The 18,866-nt window shown below is 38.6% G+C and overlaps 1 protein-coding gene across 1 annotated transcript in view; it reads right to left on the bottom strand.

Annotated features, from left to right (window-relative positions):
• The window catches only part of MTMR9 (myotubularin related protein 9), a 39,777-nt gene extending 23,186 nt beyond the window's left edge, over positions 1-16,591 (bottom strand). The window contains exons 1-3 of the mRNA XM_066278861.1: positions 15,620-16,591; positions 6,553-6,661; positions 2,344-2,469 (exon numbers count right to left, since the gene is read on the bottom strand). Of these exons, the coding sequence (XP_066134958.1) occupies positions 2,344-2,469; positions 6,553-6,661; positions 15,620-15,801 (417 nt within the window). The 5' untranslated portion in view covers positions 15,802-16,591. The remainder of the gene's footprint in view (positions 1-2,343; positions 2,470-6,552; positions 6,662-15,619) is intronic.
• Between the last annotated feature and the right edge of the window lie 2,275 nt (positions 16,592-18,866).

The following is an 18,866-nucleotide window of genomic DNA, read 5'->3' as shown; positions in this document are numbered from 1 at the left end:
CTTTCACTTACCAGAGACCTCAGGTAGTAGTTTTATGTATTTTATTCATAGTTGGTCATTGATATCTGCAGGAGGGCTTATCAGATAGGAGCTTCTCAACCATTACCATGTACAAAACCTTATAATCAATTTTTTGTATATAATTTCTAAAGTGGTAGGTTGGGGGAATACAGATATATTGTATATGTATACTTCAGCAAAATATCTGAAAGATTCTTTTATCTTATCCTAGAATAAGAACAGGTTAAAAGTGGGAGGAATTCTAGATATTATTTTGCTTAACACTTTCATTTTGTAGGCATGGAAACTGAGTCCCAGAAAGTCAGGCAGGCAGTAACATACCTGAGATACAACACAAGATATGCTGATAGCTAATTTTAGTACTCTGTCCTCTCAATACTACACATCTTTTTTGGACATAGTAGAAAAGTGGGGACTGGTTAATATTATAAAGAGTTTTTAGATAGTTAAAAAATTTCTCTCAAAGAATATGGACTAATAGCTGTCTACCTGGCAGTTGATTTCTAATGATTTATAGAAGACCCATTGTCCTTTAGTTCTATGTTGCATAAATATACAAATTCTACATTCGTTCACTCAACAAATATTTACTGCTTGCCTATCATGTGCTAGGAATACAGTACGGAACATGAATGACATTGTTCCTGCCCTTTTGAAGATTATATCCTATCAGCTTATATTCTAGCCCAGAAGAGAGACAAGCAATGAGTCAGAAGCTTTCTATACTGTTTACCCTCTCCTCCTTGAAATTTGTTCTTCCCTTGGCTTTTTCCTCTACTTACCTGTTCGATGGTTCAATCCTTTGCCCCCTTATCACTTTAGATATGTTCCCTAGGCAAGCTCAACTTCTCCCTATGGTTTCCATAAAGTGTATGTTGATTACTCTCTATTTTTCATTTTTACAGATCTCTTAAACAAGTTCTAAACTATGTATCTCTTGTACATATTCAATGATATACACCATAAAAAACCTTCAAATCTGCCATCTCTAAAACTGAACTGAACTTATTCCCCATCAAACATGTTTCTCTTTCTGTCTTTCCCATCTTAGTGAAATCATCCTAGATGCCACTGCCTGTTCCACCTCTCAAATGCAGTAAGGGTCACCAGCTCCTTTTAATTCTACTTCCTGAATCTTCCTGCACTATAACCCCTCTTCTATTGATTCAACCATCTTCTTTATATCATTATAGTAGCCTCTTAAGCAGTTCCTCAGCATTTTGCAACAGAATTGATTTTCTGTAATACAAATCTGATATTATTTCTGCTGTGTCCTGTGGATACTTTTGCCAGCACTTATTTTATTGTACTTGATCACTCAATTATCAGATTTTAAACAAGTAAAAGGAAGAGACCATGCTTTGATCATCTTAAATTTCTATAATCTAGGCCCTAGCCGGTAGGCTCAGTGGTAGAGCATCGACATGGTGTGTGAATGTACTGGGTTCGATTCCCAGTCAGGACACACAGGAGAAACTACCATCTGCTTCTCCACCACTCCCTTTCTCCCTTCTCTCTTTCTTTCTCTCTTCCTCTTCTACAGCCATGGCTTGACTGGCTCGAGCGCATTGGCACTGGGCACTGAGAATGGCTCCATGGAGCCTCTGCCTCGGGTGCTAAAAATAGCTCCATTGCGAGCATGGCCCCAGATGGGCATTGCCAAGTGGATCCTGGTTGGGGTGCATGTGGGAGTCTGTCCTATCACCCATCCTCTCACTTTGAAAAGAAGAAAATTATTTTTCTATAATCTAGCAACAGTAAGTTAATACTGCAAATCAAGGCATTAAAGATGTTCTCATTAAATCAGGATCGCAAAATTTGCAAGAAAATATTACAGAAATGCAGATATACAAATTGCTTAAATAATCAGTAAAACCAAAAAGGAGATGCCTGCTAGGAAAAATGTATTGAATCTAAGTAAAAATAGATAGATAAATAAATAAAACAAAAAAAAACCCCAACAACATAGGGTGGATCTCTTAATAACACATATGAAAAGATGTAGGAATTTTAGTTTATTTCATTAGTAATTTAATTCTCAAAAAGCTAATGCAACTTTAGGCTACTTTAAAGTATTAGTAATAGTTCCAATCTATACTTAATCTAATGGGTACCATATTTTAAGAGAATCAATGACAAAATGCCTGCCCTGCCAAGAAGAGAAACCAGGACAGTGTGAGGCCCTGGATTCAGTGTTAGACCAAAGGGTATAAGGAAGTTAAATGCACCTTATTGCTCATCAAAATGAAGTGATCATTGTCATAAGTAAAGGAAGGTACTGGGTTATCTCCCATTACCATCATTCTCTCAAAAGTTACTCACAGCTGAAGAGTAGAGTTCAAACTCTTGCTCAGGAAGGAAAGAATGCCAGCCATCTTCTGTCACATCAAACATGGGCCGGTAAAAGAAAGGGTACATCAGTGTGATGGAGTCCAAGGTAGACAATGCCTAGGGGGTAAAAAGGAAATAAAGGAAAAAGGAACATACCACGATTTGAAACACTTTCTAATTGCCAAATTGGTATTAAACAAATACGACTTGATAATGGTGAGCATATTTCTCTAACATTGTATTATCACTAGGTACAATTATAGCTTATTGAAGCTAATTTCTATGCTTCTGACACATAATCTATACTCAATTAGCATGAGCTGAATGAACAGAAGAATTTAAAAATGTACATACCTATTCTAGTAGAAAAATGAGATAACTCCTTCTTGACATCATTTAATAAAGCTTAATAAAATGGTCTAAATATTTTGGGGGATTAGAGAACAGGTTTGGGCAGTCAGTAAAGCCTTGGCTCAAAATCTAGTTACCAACTCTATAAACTCATGTAAATTATTTAAAACCAGCATCTGTTAGTAACTGTACAATAGGGTAATACAGCTTAATGGCCAAAGGGTCAGCCTGGAGTCAGACTGTTGAACTCAAATTCCAGATGCCAGAGCCATAGTAATTAGGTTACGTAGCCACTCCATGCCTCAGTTTCCTCAGCTGTAAAATTGGGGAAATAACAGTATTCTACCCTCATAAGGCGGTGAAGAGCATGGAGAGAATGTGTGTAACGGGTCTCAAGCAGGGCCTGGTTGAGATAATAAACATAATAAACCCTAAAATAACTTTAGCTATCATGTTCCACATACTACATGCTACATATATGCTCCATCAATGTTCACTCCCTACCTACAATGATGTGCCCTTTGGTCAGGCACCAGCATATCTTTATGCCACAATGACAAGACAGGGCAATAACTGTGCTCCCACAGTGAGCCTACATTCATCTGCAGGACTTGAATTCTGGGTCACCACACCAGAAAACTTGACTAGACGAGAGGAACAGACAAACAGAACATCCTCCGTCATGTGGCAGTCATCCTTCAGAAGGGAAATTATGTAAAGCATTTCTATGGCAGGACAAAAAGGCACCAAGCTCAATTAGCATAATTCAAACTGCAGTATTTATGGAAGTACACACCTTGAGGAAGGCAGAGGGCCCAACATCATGCTAATACCCCAGAACTCTCGGAATGAAGCTATCTCATTTTAGATCATAGAAAAATCAGACACCAAAGGATGGGCACATGACTTACTAAAAAACAGACTGAACACGTTGTTCAGCAGTTTAACAAAACATCACCATCCAAAGTTATTCTTCTATCTGTCCACAAATCATGAAGCCTTCCCCCCAAAGCTCACAGAACAGAAAATATGGAGAAGCAAGCTCACTAACTCATTACCTACTTCTATATTGTCTCTGGCTGCCAGTCACATCAAGCAGAAGCAGAAAAGCCAATGTCCACATCTGATTTAGGCCAGAGCTGTTATCAGTTGGTTCAACCATTAGTTTAGTCATTCATTCATTTTAAAGATATTCTTTGCAACATTTAGAAAAAAGTTCAGCCTGACTGAGATATACTTGATAAATAAAACCGTACAATATAATACATACTGTGCAAGGATCCCTCCCCCTCACTGAGTTGACAAACCTTCATTTCACATCACCTTTTGCTGTTGTTTTTGAGAACATTTAAGTTTGACATTTTTAGCAAATTTCAATGAAACAATACAGTTATCAACAATAGTCACTATGTTATACATCTGATCCACAGACTTTATTCATCTTACAGTAGAAAGTTTGTAATTTTTGCCTACACGTCCCTGTTTTCCCCACACCCTGGTAACTACTTTTCTCCTCTCTTTTTCTATGAGTTTGGCTTTACTTTTTAAGATTCCACATATAAGTGATGCTATACAGTATGTGTCTTCCTCTATCTGGCTTTTTCATTGAGCATAATACTCTCCAGTTTCATCCATGTTGTTGCAAATGGCAGGATTACTTTTTTCTTTTCTAAGGCTAAATAATATTCCACCCCCTTCTCATTTTCTTTATCCATTCATCCATCAACACTTAGTTTGTTTCTATGTCTTAGCTATTAGGAATAATGCCACTATGAACATGGAAGTACAGGTATCTCTTTGAGATAATTATTTTGCTTCCTTTGGATATATACTCAGAAGTGGAATTGCTGGATCATGTGGTAGTTCTACTCTTAATTTCCTGAGGTACCTTCATACTGTTTTCCATTATTTTAAATGTAAATCAGCAACCACTCTGGCAGGCAATAAGCACTTGTCATGATTACATTTTATGTCACTAGAGATAGGACTTTTCCTTTAAGCACATTAATGTGGAAAGAATTAAAAACATTTCAACCCCAAAAGACGGTTGACAGTACAAAGAAAAAAGCTTCACCAGACTTCCTGATACAATTTAGAAACTGGAACATTCGCCAGTTATCCTTCCAATAGGACTCTATTTGTGGCAAAAGAAGACATTTGGGCATGTGGATTCTTGATTACAAAGAATAGATCAACTATGCTATGTAAGAATTTCACTTATTACTCCCAGATTATGTCAAAATGTATTGGGGGAAGGGGAATTGGAAGACAGTAGTAAAAGGCTACAGGCCAAGTTCTCTGTGTATTTATTAAACTGTAAAAACAATAGAGTATTTGCATTCTGACGTCAAATTATGAGAATGGCTCATAATTTGTGGCTTCTTTTTAGCTGTAAGGACTTCTATATATATAATCCATCAGTTTCTACAGAGCATTAGGTAATATCTACAGCTAAGTAAACAAACAGTTGGTGTCTGATGCCAACAGAGCTAAGAAAGAGCAATCAGAAAGTACAGCAATAAGCCTTACCCTGTTTCTTCACTACAGGCAATTTTGCTAACACCCACCGACCAGCTATCTTACAAGTTAGAAAAAGGATAAGAAAAATGTAGACAGGTCAGTAATAACCCAATCCCACAACTGGGGAAAAAAAAAAACCACACATGTTTAACTGGAGTGGGTCAGTAGCATACCTCTGCCCAAATTACACCATCTATTTCAATTTAACAGCCTACCAGCCACTGGTATTTCTTACTCATGTCAGTGAATTCAGCCTAATCAAAATTACTGCACAACTTCCAAACAGCAGATGTGTAAGACAGTTCAGCTCTTCTCCTCATTTCTTTAAGTAAAATTTAGCAAAGACACAAAGAAAAATGTCGTATAACCAATTTTCACAGTACCACAACAGTTGTTTCTCTAGTTACAGATTTTTAAGCCTTTCTGCTCCCTTTTAATAGTTAAGCCAATAGCATTTGTTTTGAACACAAAGCCCAGATCAGTCATTCAAGACAGGAAAAAAACATAAAACCTCAGCATGTCTCTATAATTAATCTGGAAAATATTTGTAAACATTAAGTTAATTGCTATAACTTAGTGGCAATAATTTAAAATAAGGCAATTTAAAATTAGAGTGGTTGGTTAGATAGGGAAGAAAATAGTGTAAGCTCTTCAATTTAAATATTAAATTATCCAGATAAATTTTCTATTATTTATTTATTCTTTTGTTTTTAGAGAGGAGAGAGAGAGAAAGAAGGGGGGGGAGGAGAAGCAGGAAGAATCAACTCCCATATGTGCTTTGACCAGGCAAGCCCAGGGTTTTGAACCAGCAACCTCAGCTTTCCAGGTCTACGCTTTATCCAGTGCGCCACCACAGGTCAGGCAATTATTTATAATCTGAACAGATATTCAATATTGTTTATAAAAATATAAAACAAACACACCCTATCATAAGCAAACCTGATATATGAAAATTCAGATTTACTAAAAAGCAAAATTGACAATCATTACAGATAATTACTTGCTTTATAAAAGAAATAACTTTTTTTAAAAAGTCTTATATATATACAAAGGAATATTATTCAGTCTTAAAAGATAACAAAATACTGCCATATGCTACAATATGGATGAACCGAAAGAGTAAGTAACCCTAAAAACTACTAAACGTCAACAAATCCTATTCCATTCCTATAAAAATGAATCAGGGTGAAGTTTTCCTATCAGTCTTTATATCTGAGTCACGGAATATGACCAAATATCTAATGAAGAAATATAAGAGCTACACTGAGTCAGAATCTAAGGTTCTTTTAATTATTTACTTTCATCACATTTTGCTTCTAAAATACTTACCTCAATGGAACTGGCTATATTCAAACATTCTTCCATTCCAGGAATATCCAACTGAATTATTCGAAAATCTTTACATTTTATGATGATTGTACCCAGGGGTCCCACAAATCTGTAAAATATTATAAATTATGTTTAGGAACATATACATTTCTAACTTTAAGCATATTATCATTAATGTGAAAAGAGAATATAGTTATAATCACCATCTATAGTCAACTTTCTTTTCTTCAATTAGTCTAATTACGGAAAAGTCAAGCCTGCATCACAAAAATGTGAGCCATAAATTATTTAAAATACATGTACTAAAAAAATTTTCAAATATAAAGTAATTTATACTAGGCCAAATCATTTAACAAAGATTATTTGGGGTCTCACTTCAAAGAATAACAAGAAAAACCCCATAATTAATATAGTGAGTGTTTGTCTAGAAACAGATTATAGTGTGGCAGTTACCAGAGGGAAGGGGGAAGTATAGTAGTAAAGGGCACAGGGGGTCAAATATATGGTGACAGCAGAAGACCTGACTTTAGGTGGTGGGCACACAATGCAATGTGCAGATCATGTATCACAGAACTGTACACTTGAAACCTATATAATTTATTAACCAATGTCACCCTAATAATATAATGATATACAGTGTGTCCATAAAGTCATGGTGCACTTTTGACCAGTCACAGGAAAGCAACAAAAGACGACAGAAATGTGAAATCTGCACCAAATAAAAGGAAAACCCTCCCAGTTTCTGTAGGATGATGTGACAGCATGTGCACATGCACAGATGATGACATAACACCGTGTATACAGCAGAGCAGCCCACAGCCATGCCAGTTGGGTTGTGGACGGTACAGAGGAAAGTTCAGTGTATTCTGTGGCTCGCTAAATTCGAATCCGTGACCAAAGAGCAACGTGAATATCGGCGCGTGTATAACAAAGCGCCACCACATAGAAATAACATTACTCGGTGGGATAAGCAGTTGAAGGAAACCAGCAGTTTGGTGGAGAAACCCCATTCTGGTAGGCCATCAGTCAATGACGAGTCTGTAGAGCTATACGGGATAGCTACCTAAGGAGCCCTAAAAAATCTGTGCGTGAGCCCACATCAAACTGCACTGAATAGGTATGAAACTGGGAGAGTTTTCCTTTTATTTGGTGCAGATTTCACATTTCTATCATCTTTTGTTGCTTTCCTGTGACTGGTCAAAAGTGCACCATGACTTTACGGTCACACTGTACTGTATTTACAAGCTTGCAGTAGTTGATTTTAAATATAAGTATCTCTTTTCACTCTTTAAAAACTATTAACTTGCAATCACTATTCTAAATCAATGCCATATCTAGTAATAAATTTTGTATCAATACATTTACAAATTTTGTACATATTTAATTTTATCTTAGTTGGGCTCTTTTATAAAAGGTAGTATGACTGTAACAATGGTTTGTAACAACACTTTTAGTTTTCTACATGATTTAACAGATTAATATGCTTAAAAGAAACAAATATTAATGTAAAAGCTAATATCACTATATTCTTGTAACTTTGGTTTGGAATTCCTATTTTGTTTTCTGCATAATTTAAGAGACTAATGCATTATATGAATTATTAGTTTATGGGGGTTTTTTGTTTGTTTGTTTTTTACAAACTTTTCTTAGTTTATGTTTTGGGGCACACAATGTATAAAGATGGAATTCTGTAACATTAATAATGAAAAGGGGTGGGGCAGAACTGTAAAGGAACCCAGTTTTGCACATTGTAGAAGTTAAGCAGGTATGATTTCATATTAGAGTGCTATAACTTTACGATGTCAGATGTAATCCCCATTGTGGTCACAAAGACAACAGATACAGAATATATCCAAAAGTAAATGAGAAAGGCATTTAAATATTTCTCTACAAAACATCAACTATATACAAAAGACAGTAATTCAGGCAACAAGGGACAAAAAGCTATAAGGCCTATAAGAAAACAAATAACACAGTAATAGAAGTCCCTCCTTATCAGTACACTAAGTCCTCACTTAATGTCATCAGTAGGTTCTGTGTCTTCAGGTAAGATAACATGTAACAAAACTAGTTTTACCATAGGTTAATTGATATAAACAAGAGTTAAGTTCCTAGAGCATCTCATCAACATTATGACAAACTGACACTGAACAAAATGATGTTATTCAAGGACTTGCTATAAGTACTTTAAATATAAATCAGTTAAACTCTACAATTAAAATACAGAGCTTGGTAGCATGGTTAAAAACATATGATCCAACTATATGCTGTCTTATAAGATACTCAGTTGAGATCCAAAGACAAAACAGGTTAAAAGTGAAAGGATAGAAAAAAGTATTACATGCAAATAGTAACCAAGACAACAGGGAAGGCTATACTAATATCAGGCAAAATAAACTTGAAATCAAAAGTGGTTATAAGAGATAAAGAACATTAATAAATTAATAAAATAAAATTAATAAAATAAAATAAAATTTATTAATAAGTTAACATAAAACATTAATATATTAATAAAAGGTTCAACACAGCAAAAAGATATAACAATTATAGACATTTAGCCTGACCAGGTGGTGGCGCAGTGGATAGAAACTGGGACGCAGAGGACCCAGGTTTGAAACCCCAAGGTTGCTGGCTTGAGCATGGGCTCACCAGCTTGAGCAAGGGGTCGCTGGTTTGAGTGTGGGATCATAGACATGACCCCATGGTCACAGGCTTGAGCCCAAAGGTCGCTAGCTTGAAGCCCAAGGTTGTTGGCTTGAGCAAGGGTTACTCGCTCTGCTGTAGCCTCCCCCCCCCTGCCGCCCCCGGTCAAGGCACATATGAGAAAGCAATCAATAAACAACTAAAGAGCCGTGACAAAGAATTGATTCTTCTCATCTCTCTCCCTTCTTGTCTGTCTGTCCCTATCTATCCCTCTGTCTGTCTCTGTCACACACACACACACAAAAAACACCAATTACACACCTACTGACAATCAAAATATGTAAAAGGAGTTGAGGGGAGAAATAGAAGATTCTATAATAATAGTTGGAAACTTTAATACCTCACTCATGATAATGGATAGCACAACCAGACAGAAAATAAGTAAGGAAATTAACAATATATGAAATATATAGACATAAATATGCTACCCAAAAACAGTACACACATTCTTCTCAAGTGTAAATGGGACATTTTCTAGGATATGGGCCATATGTTAGGCCTCAAATCAAGTCTCAACAGATTTTAAAAGGTAGATATCATACAAGGTACAGGCATACCTTAGAGATACTGCTTGTATTTTCTCTGACCACAATAGGATCAAGTTAGAAATCAATAACAAAAGAAAAACTGGGAAATTCACATAACTGTGAAAATTAAACAACACACTTTTAAACAACCAATAGGTCAAAGAAGTCACAGGGAATCAGAAAACACTTAGAGACAAATGAAAAAACCCCACAATATTTCAAAACTTATGGGACACAACAAATGCTGTATATATTATATATAGATGTATGTACAACCACCTGATATATGATATATTAGTCAAGGACAGGTTGTTAGATGATGGTTTAGGAAAACAGACTTGCTAAATGCAGAAAAACAAAGTTGGATTCTTACCACACTTGAAACAAAGGTAGAAGCGATACAAGTTAAAGACCTAAAAATGAAGACTAAAACTATAAATCTAATATGAAAAACACATAGAATAGTGACCTTAGAATAAGGAAGGACTTCTGAAGTAAGACTTAAAACACACAAACCATAAAGTTAAAAACTGACAGATTTTGCATTAAAATGAAGGACTTCTGTTGAACAAAGGTCACCACAGAAAAGTTAACAAACAGGTGAGAGACTAGAAGACATTTGTATGTCTAAGTGAAGAATTAATATCTGGAGAGTATACAAAGGAATTGGTGCAAATCAACATGAGAAAGACAACAAATCTAGTTTTTCACAGAAAGGAAAAATTTTTTAAACTGAATTGCTAACAAATATATAAAGAAATACTTAAACTCATCAATAATTAAGAGAAATACGAATTAAAACTAAGAGATACTATTTCACAATCATCAGACTAGCAAAAATTAGGAAGACAATGAAACCCAAAGGTGCTAAGAATGTGGGAGGGCAAAGGAGAATAGTCATTTTGGAGAGCTAGCTAGCATTACTTTGTGAAATGAATTATGCATGTACCTTCTGATTCCATCCCACCTAGGCACAATCTCAGAGAAACTCTTGCACAAGACTATAAGAGGACCTGAATGAGTATGGTTATTGAAGTTGGGATAACAGGAAATTGGAGGTTAAAGGGTCAGATAAATGTGGTAGACACTTTGGAGTTCTATGCTGCAGTCAGAAGCAGTGAAATGGATGAACATAGAGCAGTATGAAGAAATCCTGAAAAAGAGTACTGAATTAAAATGTTGAGAAACAGAACAAGATGTATAACATAATCCTACTCAGGTAAACTCACACATGCATGTGTGCACACACCCACACACAATTATGCCATATATTTTATAGGGATATACAGTGTGTCCGTAAAGTCATGGTGCACTTTTGACCGGTCACAGGAAAGCAACAAAAGACGACAGAAATGTGAAATCTGCACCAAATAAAAGGGAAACCCTCCCAGTTTCTGTAGGATGTGGCAGCATGTGCGCATGCGCAGATGATGACATGACACCGTGTATACAGCAGAGCAGCCCACGGCCATGCCAGTTGAGATGTGGACGGTACAGAGGAAAGTTCAGTGTGTTCTGTGGCTCACTAAATTCGAATCCATGACCAAAGTGCAACATGAATATCGGCGCGTTTATAACGAAGCGCCACCACATAGGAATAACATTACTCGGTGGGATAAGCAGTTGAAGGAAACCAGCAGTTTGGTGGAGAAACCCCATTCTGGTAGGCCATCAGTCAGTGACGAGTCTGTAGAGCTATACGGGATAGCTACCTAAGGAACCCTAAAAAATCTGTGCATGAGCCCACATCGAACTGCACTGAATAGGTATGAAACTGGGAGGGTTTTCCTTTTATTTGGTGCAGATTTCACATTTCTATCATCTTTTGTTGCTTTCCTGTGACCGGTCAAAAGTGCACCATGACTTTATGGTCACACTGTACATAATCCAAGGACAAACAGCAACACTTAACATAGTTACCTATAGGGATTGAGAATGAGGTTGAAAATGAGAGTGAAAATTAGGGCTAAAGAATAATAAAATAAAACCCTGAGATATAACCTTGTAATGACTCAATCATGGAAATGATGAGTCATCAACTAAGTGGGATTAACTCAACTGTCTATATCTGAGTTCCATAAAAAGAAAAAACAAGTACAACTGTAAAACTTCTGTACAACTTTGTCTACTGAAAGGAGCAAATAGAATTATAGATGCAGCGTACACTAAAGTATTTTATAAGCTTGTAAAGCATTATTCAAATATAAGTTTCTACTAGATATGAGGGGTTTTATTTCTCTTGTGTGACAGAACTGAGGTTCACAGAGGTTTAGGAGCTTGTCCAAGGGCATCTGTCTAATAAGAGGCAACTGAAAGAGTCATTCTGAATCCTTGTCTTCCTCTCATACCCCATTTACAAGCCACCAGCAGGGCATGGCAGCTCAGCCTGCTTCTCCACTACTTCCACTCTCGGTTGCCATCCCTTTTTTCCTGAACTGCTCAGCTGTCTCCTAACTGGGCCTGCTGCTTCCCTTCTTGATTCTCTAGAACCCATTTTCTGCTGGCAGCCAGAATCAACTTCTAAATTCTATCAACACTGCTTCCTTGCTTTCAGCTCTTCGAGGGCTTCCCAAAGAAAATCATCACAATAGCACATAAGGCCCTACATCAGGGGTCAGGAACCTATGGCTTGCCAGCCAGATGTGGCTCTTTTCATGGCTGCATCTGGCTCACAGACAAATCTTTAATAAAAAAATAATAATAATGTTAAAAATATAAAACATTCTCATGTATTACAATCCATTCATTTCCTACCGCTCATGTTCATGGTTGCGGATAGCTGGAGCCAATCACAGCTGTCCTCCGGCTCAACACCAAATTTTTATTGGATAATGCCTAATGTACACGGGTTGTTGTATGGCTCTCACAGAATTACATTTTAAAATATGTGGCGTTGGCCCTGGCCGGTTGGCTCAGTGGTAGAGTGTCAGCCAGGAGTCCCGGGTTCGATTCCCGGCCAGAGCACACAGGAGAAGCGCCCATCTGCTTCACAACCCCTCCCCCTCTCCTTCCTCTCTGTCTCTCTCTTCCCCTCCTGCAGCCGAGGCTCCATTGGAGCGAAGTTGGCCCAGGCGCTGAGGATGGCTCTGTGGCCTCTGCCTCAGGCGCTAGAATGGCTCTGGCTGCAACAGAGCGATGCCCCAGATGGTCAGAGCATCGCCCCCTGGTGGGCATGCCAGGTGGATCCCGGTCGGGCGCATGTGGGAGTCTGACTGCCTCCCCATTTCCCACTTCAGAAAAATACAAAAAAACAAAAACAAAAACAATACAAAAAATATGTGGCGTTCATGGCTCTCTCAGCCAAAAAGGTTCCTGACCCCTGCACTATATGATCCGGCCCCTGCTAATCCCTCCAACCGGTTTCTGCGGTCCCCCTAGCCTCTCCTTGTTCATTGCCCCCCAGCCACACCAGCCTCTCTGTTTTCCCTTGTACATGCCAGCATGTTCCTGTCTCAGGTCTATGTAGTCACTGTTCCCTGGCTGAAATGCTCTTTCCTCTGATGTTCACATTCTCACTTCCTCCCTTCTTTCAGATGTCATTCATTCAAATGTCACTTGTCTTCCTGGCATTCTCTATCCTCCCATTTTCTTTCCTGGCACTTATTTACTGACACTATTAGATATGTATTTACTAATTTATCTGAATGCTCATCTCTTCCAATGATACATCAGCTCCTCGTCTGTCTTAGTCACCACGCTGGCTGCACAGCCTCCACAGTGCTCAGTACATAAGAGACACGCGGAAGTAGACATTTCCTGAAAGCAACAAACAACTTCTGACCTGAACACCTAGCTCCTTCTCTTTCTAGTACATCATGCTGCTCCCCAGGAAAAAGAGTGTGTATAGTTTGTCATTTATCCTCTAACATACTAAAAGGCCCATGTCTTATATATATTATACTTCCTTAAGCCCTACCAGGTACAGCATGCAGTGGATACCAGGTAAATATGATGAAAGGACAGCATAAAAAGCAACCAAAAACAGAAGTAAATAGGAAAGAAAAAGAGAGTTGATGGCATGGAGAAACTCTAACTGGTATTCAGTGGCACCCCGCCCATTCAGTGGCCAATCATTCTTTTATTTCCTATGTGCCTATCTGCCCAAACTACAGGGTAGTTTTTTTTTTTAAATTTTTTATTTATTCATTTTAGAGAGGAGAGGGAGAGACAGAGAGAGAGAGAGGAGAGACAGAGAGAGATGAGGGGAGGAGCTGGAAGCATCAACTCCCATATGTGCCTTGACTAGGCAAGCCCAGGGTTTTGAACCAGCAACCTCAGCATTGCCAAGTGGACGCTTTATCCACTGTGCCACCACAGGTCAGGCTACAGGGTAGTTTTGAAGGAAGTAAAAATTAATGAAATGTGAGTCCTGGCTTCAAGGAATTAACATATGTAATTATCCAAATACAAATTTTAATATACATTTATCAAAGAGATATAATTAGAGAGCTATAAAACTTCAAAGTAAGGGGAATTACTTCTAGTTGTGGGATTAACAGAAGAATCTGTGAAAGAGGTGGCAGTTGAACTGGTTAAACTGAATATTGATAGAGGGTTAACAACTGGATGACAGCCTTTAAACTCCTGAAAGTACTATATTTTATTCATCTTGGTGGCTTTAATGCTTCACAAAATCTCTGCAATATAATGACATTCAATAAAGGACTAAGAAACTTGGGAGGAGCAAGACACTCCCTCCACCTCCTTCAGTGTCAGTATAATATAGACGAGAGAATGCAGGACATGGAAGAGCAAAAATAAGAGCAAGGACTGACTAGGAAAAAAAGTTCATGAAAGAGAATGGCAAGAACTAAGGTGGGGAAAGTAGGCTGGTGACAGAACAACATGGAGGGCCATAAGGCATTTAGATTTTATTATGCAGGCAGAGAACACTGAAAACCTTTACCCAGGAGCCCCCTGAAAAATCAAGAAATCCATTACCACTTCACCCACACTGCTGCAAATTACACTATTAGAAATTATTTTCTTTTAAGGCATAACCTCTCCAGGAATCTTCTTAATATCCAAATTCTCTTGAGAGGGAACAGAAAGAGCTATTGTCATCCATTTATACATTAGTGTAAATTGGATAACCAATTTACCTTTTTCTGACTAGAATAAGTGCACAGACATTAAGAAAATTCAAATTTTGACTGCAGACAGAAGTAAAACTTTAAACTCTGAGACACTATCTTGGAAAGACAGAGTCTGGATGCAAAAACAAAAAAGAGGTTAATAAATCAATACCTTTGCTGAAACTCCAACTTCGTTCTTTCCAAAGCAGAATCGAGTAAAGAGAAATAAAAAATAGTGTAATCTCCCATCGTATTATATGGATGACACGAAAGGTAAGAAATAAGGAGAAATGTAGTAACCAACTGAACATTTTTGAAAGGGAGGGGAGGTTTTTGGAATTTATAGACACTACATACTGAGTTAAGTTTTCCTCCAAAGTGGCAAATGAAGAGGCAAATAAAGACTTCACCTAAATCACACTGCATCACAACTTCGTGAACTATGATGATGAACAATTATTACTCAAAAGATATGATGGTGCAGGGGAGGAAATTTAAATAAGAAAATAAACGAAAATAGTGTTATGTACCAAACATGATAATCAGGATAACAACTCGAGAATTCCATTCATATTTAATAGAAACCAGGGATCATAAATGGATGGTTTTCTGATTCCCAAAACTCAAATTCTAAATCTAGGGTAGACAGGGCTTATTTTGCTGGCTGGTTTGGACACAAGGAAGACCCTGGGGCGCGCTCCCTCCGGGGGCCACCGAAGGACCCAGGGGCCCTGCGGCTTAGCGGGTGGGATGAGCACTCACCGCTTGTCGATGGCGTCGATATTTGAATGGAGGAGCCACAACTCCTCCGTGTTGTCCTGCCGGGAGGACAGGATCAGGTGGTGGCCAGTCAGACACAAAGTACCCTCAACGGCCGGATAGAAAGGTCGGTGAAGCACCACATTGTCCACCCGTGGGGTCTTAATCAGCTCCGCAAACTCCATGTTCCCCAGCGGCGGGAGCCAAGAGGCTGCCGCCTCCTGCAGACAGAAGGCGGTTACACCACCGCAGGGCTGACGAAGAGAAGGACCCCGCACAGGGCGGACCGGAGGGGCGGGGTCCGGGGCAAGGAGGCCGGGCCCCGCCCCAGGCCAGGGTGGGCTCGACGAGGCCTGCGGCCACTGTCACTGGCTACTGGAACACAGGGACCTCTGCCAGGCCGGGGTGTTTCTCCGGCACCTCTCGGTCCGCGGCAGACCCAAGGCTCGCCAGAAAGAACGTTCCGCGACAGGCCCAGCAGCAGCAGCTGCCGCCACCTGAGGACCCAGCCTGCGTGGACTGGCTGATGGGAGAAAGAAGAGGCCGTTTTAGGGCCAGTTTCCAAGTCCCAGCCGCTAGGGACTCATGGCGGAAGTAGCTGCTCCCAGCCGGAGCCCAGATGAACTGCGGGCGGAAGTGGTGGAGATCGAAACTCGGAAGCCAGTAAGTCGCCGCCGGAAGTCGTTCCCCGCCTGGGTCCAAAGAGAATGTTTCCGGAAACACAGCTGAAGTCGAAGATTTGTGTTCCTACCCGGAAAAAAATTCTTCTTTGCCTCCATGGCCACAGCTTTCCCCTAGCACCTTTTAAATACTATTCCGTATCTGAAAAAGCTGGGGAAGATGAGACGACAAGAAGAGGTCCCTGACCTCCCTCCTTCAACCTTGAGTAGTAAGCCCTGCAAGGACTCTTCAGAGTGTGGTGCCGCCATCAGTTGTGGCAACTTTCACCCATTCGCCACGGAGAGATTGCAACTATGGGATCGAATCAGTGATTGTGACTGACCCCAGAGAAGACGTCAGGTGTAAGGGCCGGAAGTTGGGACTCCCAGAAAGCGCGGCGCCAAGATCCTGTGACCTTGAAGAGAGAAGGAAAAGCATCCTAAGACCTATAAGAGGGACCTAGGTATAAATACAGAAAAGGAAGCAATTCTGTCTTGTGAGGAAGCTCAAGTGACTTGCTTAAACACAGTTTATATTTTTGCATAGGCTGAACTTTGATTTGGACCTATGAAATTCAAGGTATTGGGGCTTTAGTCACCACCGCACAGCCTCCCCATTAAATACAATCCAACCAAACTACTCCCAGACAACTATGCCAGAAAGTTATTCAAATAACTTTTCCTTTCTTGGTGCCTCCCTCCTCTTTTAAACTGGAATTTTTCATTCCAAAATAGGGAATGAGAGGTGAAATATGCAAAGATTTGAGTCCTGGTCTGTCACTTCATTAACTTTTGAAATTCTCACCATCTAGTACAAGTTAGCTAAAATCTCACAGCAAAGACAAATTGCCTCAAATCTCATCAGATTATCCAACACGTCTTTCTGCTTCTTCTGCCTTTCCCCTTCCAAAAACGTTCATCTCTTAGAACAACATCTTATAAGATTGTTATAGCTGAGAGTCCAGTTGTATTTTATTTGTCTTCAAAAGAATAACTAATAGAGAAGAGGGAATAAGGAGTAATTACTTAAAAATGTTTTATTGGAATTTTTGTTGTCCTTCCATGATGTGTAGTTCATTATAACAATGACAAATTGTGGAAGGAAGATTGTATTTCAGAATGAATAATTGGGGAAAGGTTTATGGAGAAATTATCATCTGAAAAGAGGACCTTGAAGGATGGGTAGGATTAATACCCTAAATGAAGTATATCCAAGATAGATGTCCAGTTGAATTATATCTACTAGAGGTAAGGAAAATTTCTAAAGAAATTTCATTACCTTTTTGTTTTGTTTTGTTATTTTTGATGGGGAAACCTATGAAAAGATCATTGTGCCATTAAATTTTAAAATGTTTAATATTCCATAAAGGTTTTTGCCCATGAGAGAAAACTATCAATATCATGCTGGATTGTTATTTTTAAATACCAGAAACTATTAGAAAATTATATTTACTCTAGGTTGAAGTTTAAAGCATAGGAAACCCTTGAAATCTGAAGAAAATAAATAATATTGAATAGTAAAGAATAGAGGTGGGGGGTGCACAATATGTTAATTCACTACATGAACAGTAGATGGCAGTAGAGTTTGACAGTAATGAGACAGGCTTCTATTGTATTAAAAATTATTCAACAAAACTACAGTCAAGTTATTATACAAACTGTCTGGATATAAGAGTGTCAGAGGATTCTGATGAACCAAAGAAGATTATGGCATTTATAATGCATATAGAACATTCAACACCTTCCAGATGTTATTTTTATCATCATTTTATGAGAAAAAAGTGACCTTGATATGTAATTATCTACGTAGTCAACTAATATGTATTAAGTGCCTACTTGGACATCAACACTGTAGGAATGGAAACAATAGATTTGACATGGCCCTTTCCCTCAAAGTAATAGCTAATTTGAGATGACCAACACTAATGAAAAAAAACTACAAAACTAATGAAAAAAAAAGTGCTAAATTTTGAAGTACAGATTTACTATCCCGGTTTTAGGTTTCTCTTGTAGGCTTTGAGTAGTTAGTAGAAATTTGAGGCAGTTTGAAGAAAACAGGTTAACAATTGTCAGAAGTAGCAGGATCATCTATGATGGAGAAGACCCTGCCTAGGTGTACCTTTGATGAGCAGCTATTCTCCATGTGCTTTGTTATTGTATGTGGAGTGTAGGCAGCTGAAATGAACCTGATAACCTTATGCCCTGTGTTTCTTGTGTTCTCCATCCCCTTTAATCCTCAAGCAAATCCATCAACAAATTGTTGATCATATCTTCTAATAGCTCTTGAATTCCCCCACTCTATTCATCCACAAGGCCACCTAGTTCAGGCCACCATCACTTCTCACCTACTGTTTCTTAACAGAAAAGGCCTCTTAGTTGGTCTCCTTCCTTCTAGTGGGCTCCCCTCTAACTCATTATTCTACTTGCCAGCTAAAGCCCTCTTTGTCATTCTAAATTTCTTTTTCTTCACTTATAAGTCCCTTTGTGATTTAGCCCCTTAGACAGTCATCAGCATCGCAAATCTCATCTCTTCTACTCTCTTGACCCAGCACAGCAGCCCCTGAACCCCTATTCCTTGCAATTTTCATATC

This window comes from Saccopteryx bilineata, chromosome 1, assembly GCF_036850765.1.
Source record: "Saccopteryx bilineata isolate mSacBil1 chromosome 1, mSacBil1_pri_phased_curated, whole genome shotgun sequence".
Taxonomy (NCBI): domain Eukaryota; kingdom Metazoa; phylum Chordata; class Mammalia; order Chiroptera; family Emballonuridae; genus Saccopteryx; species Saccopteryx bilineata.
Note: the sequence above shows the minus strand (reverse complement) of the source record. Positions and strands in the feature narration are given on the sequence as shown.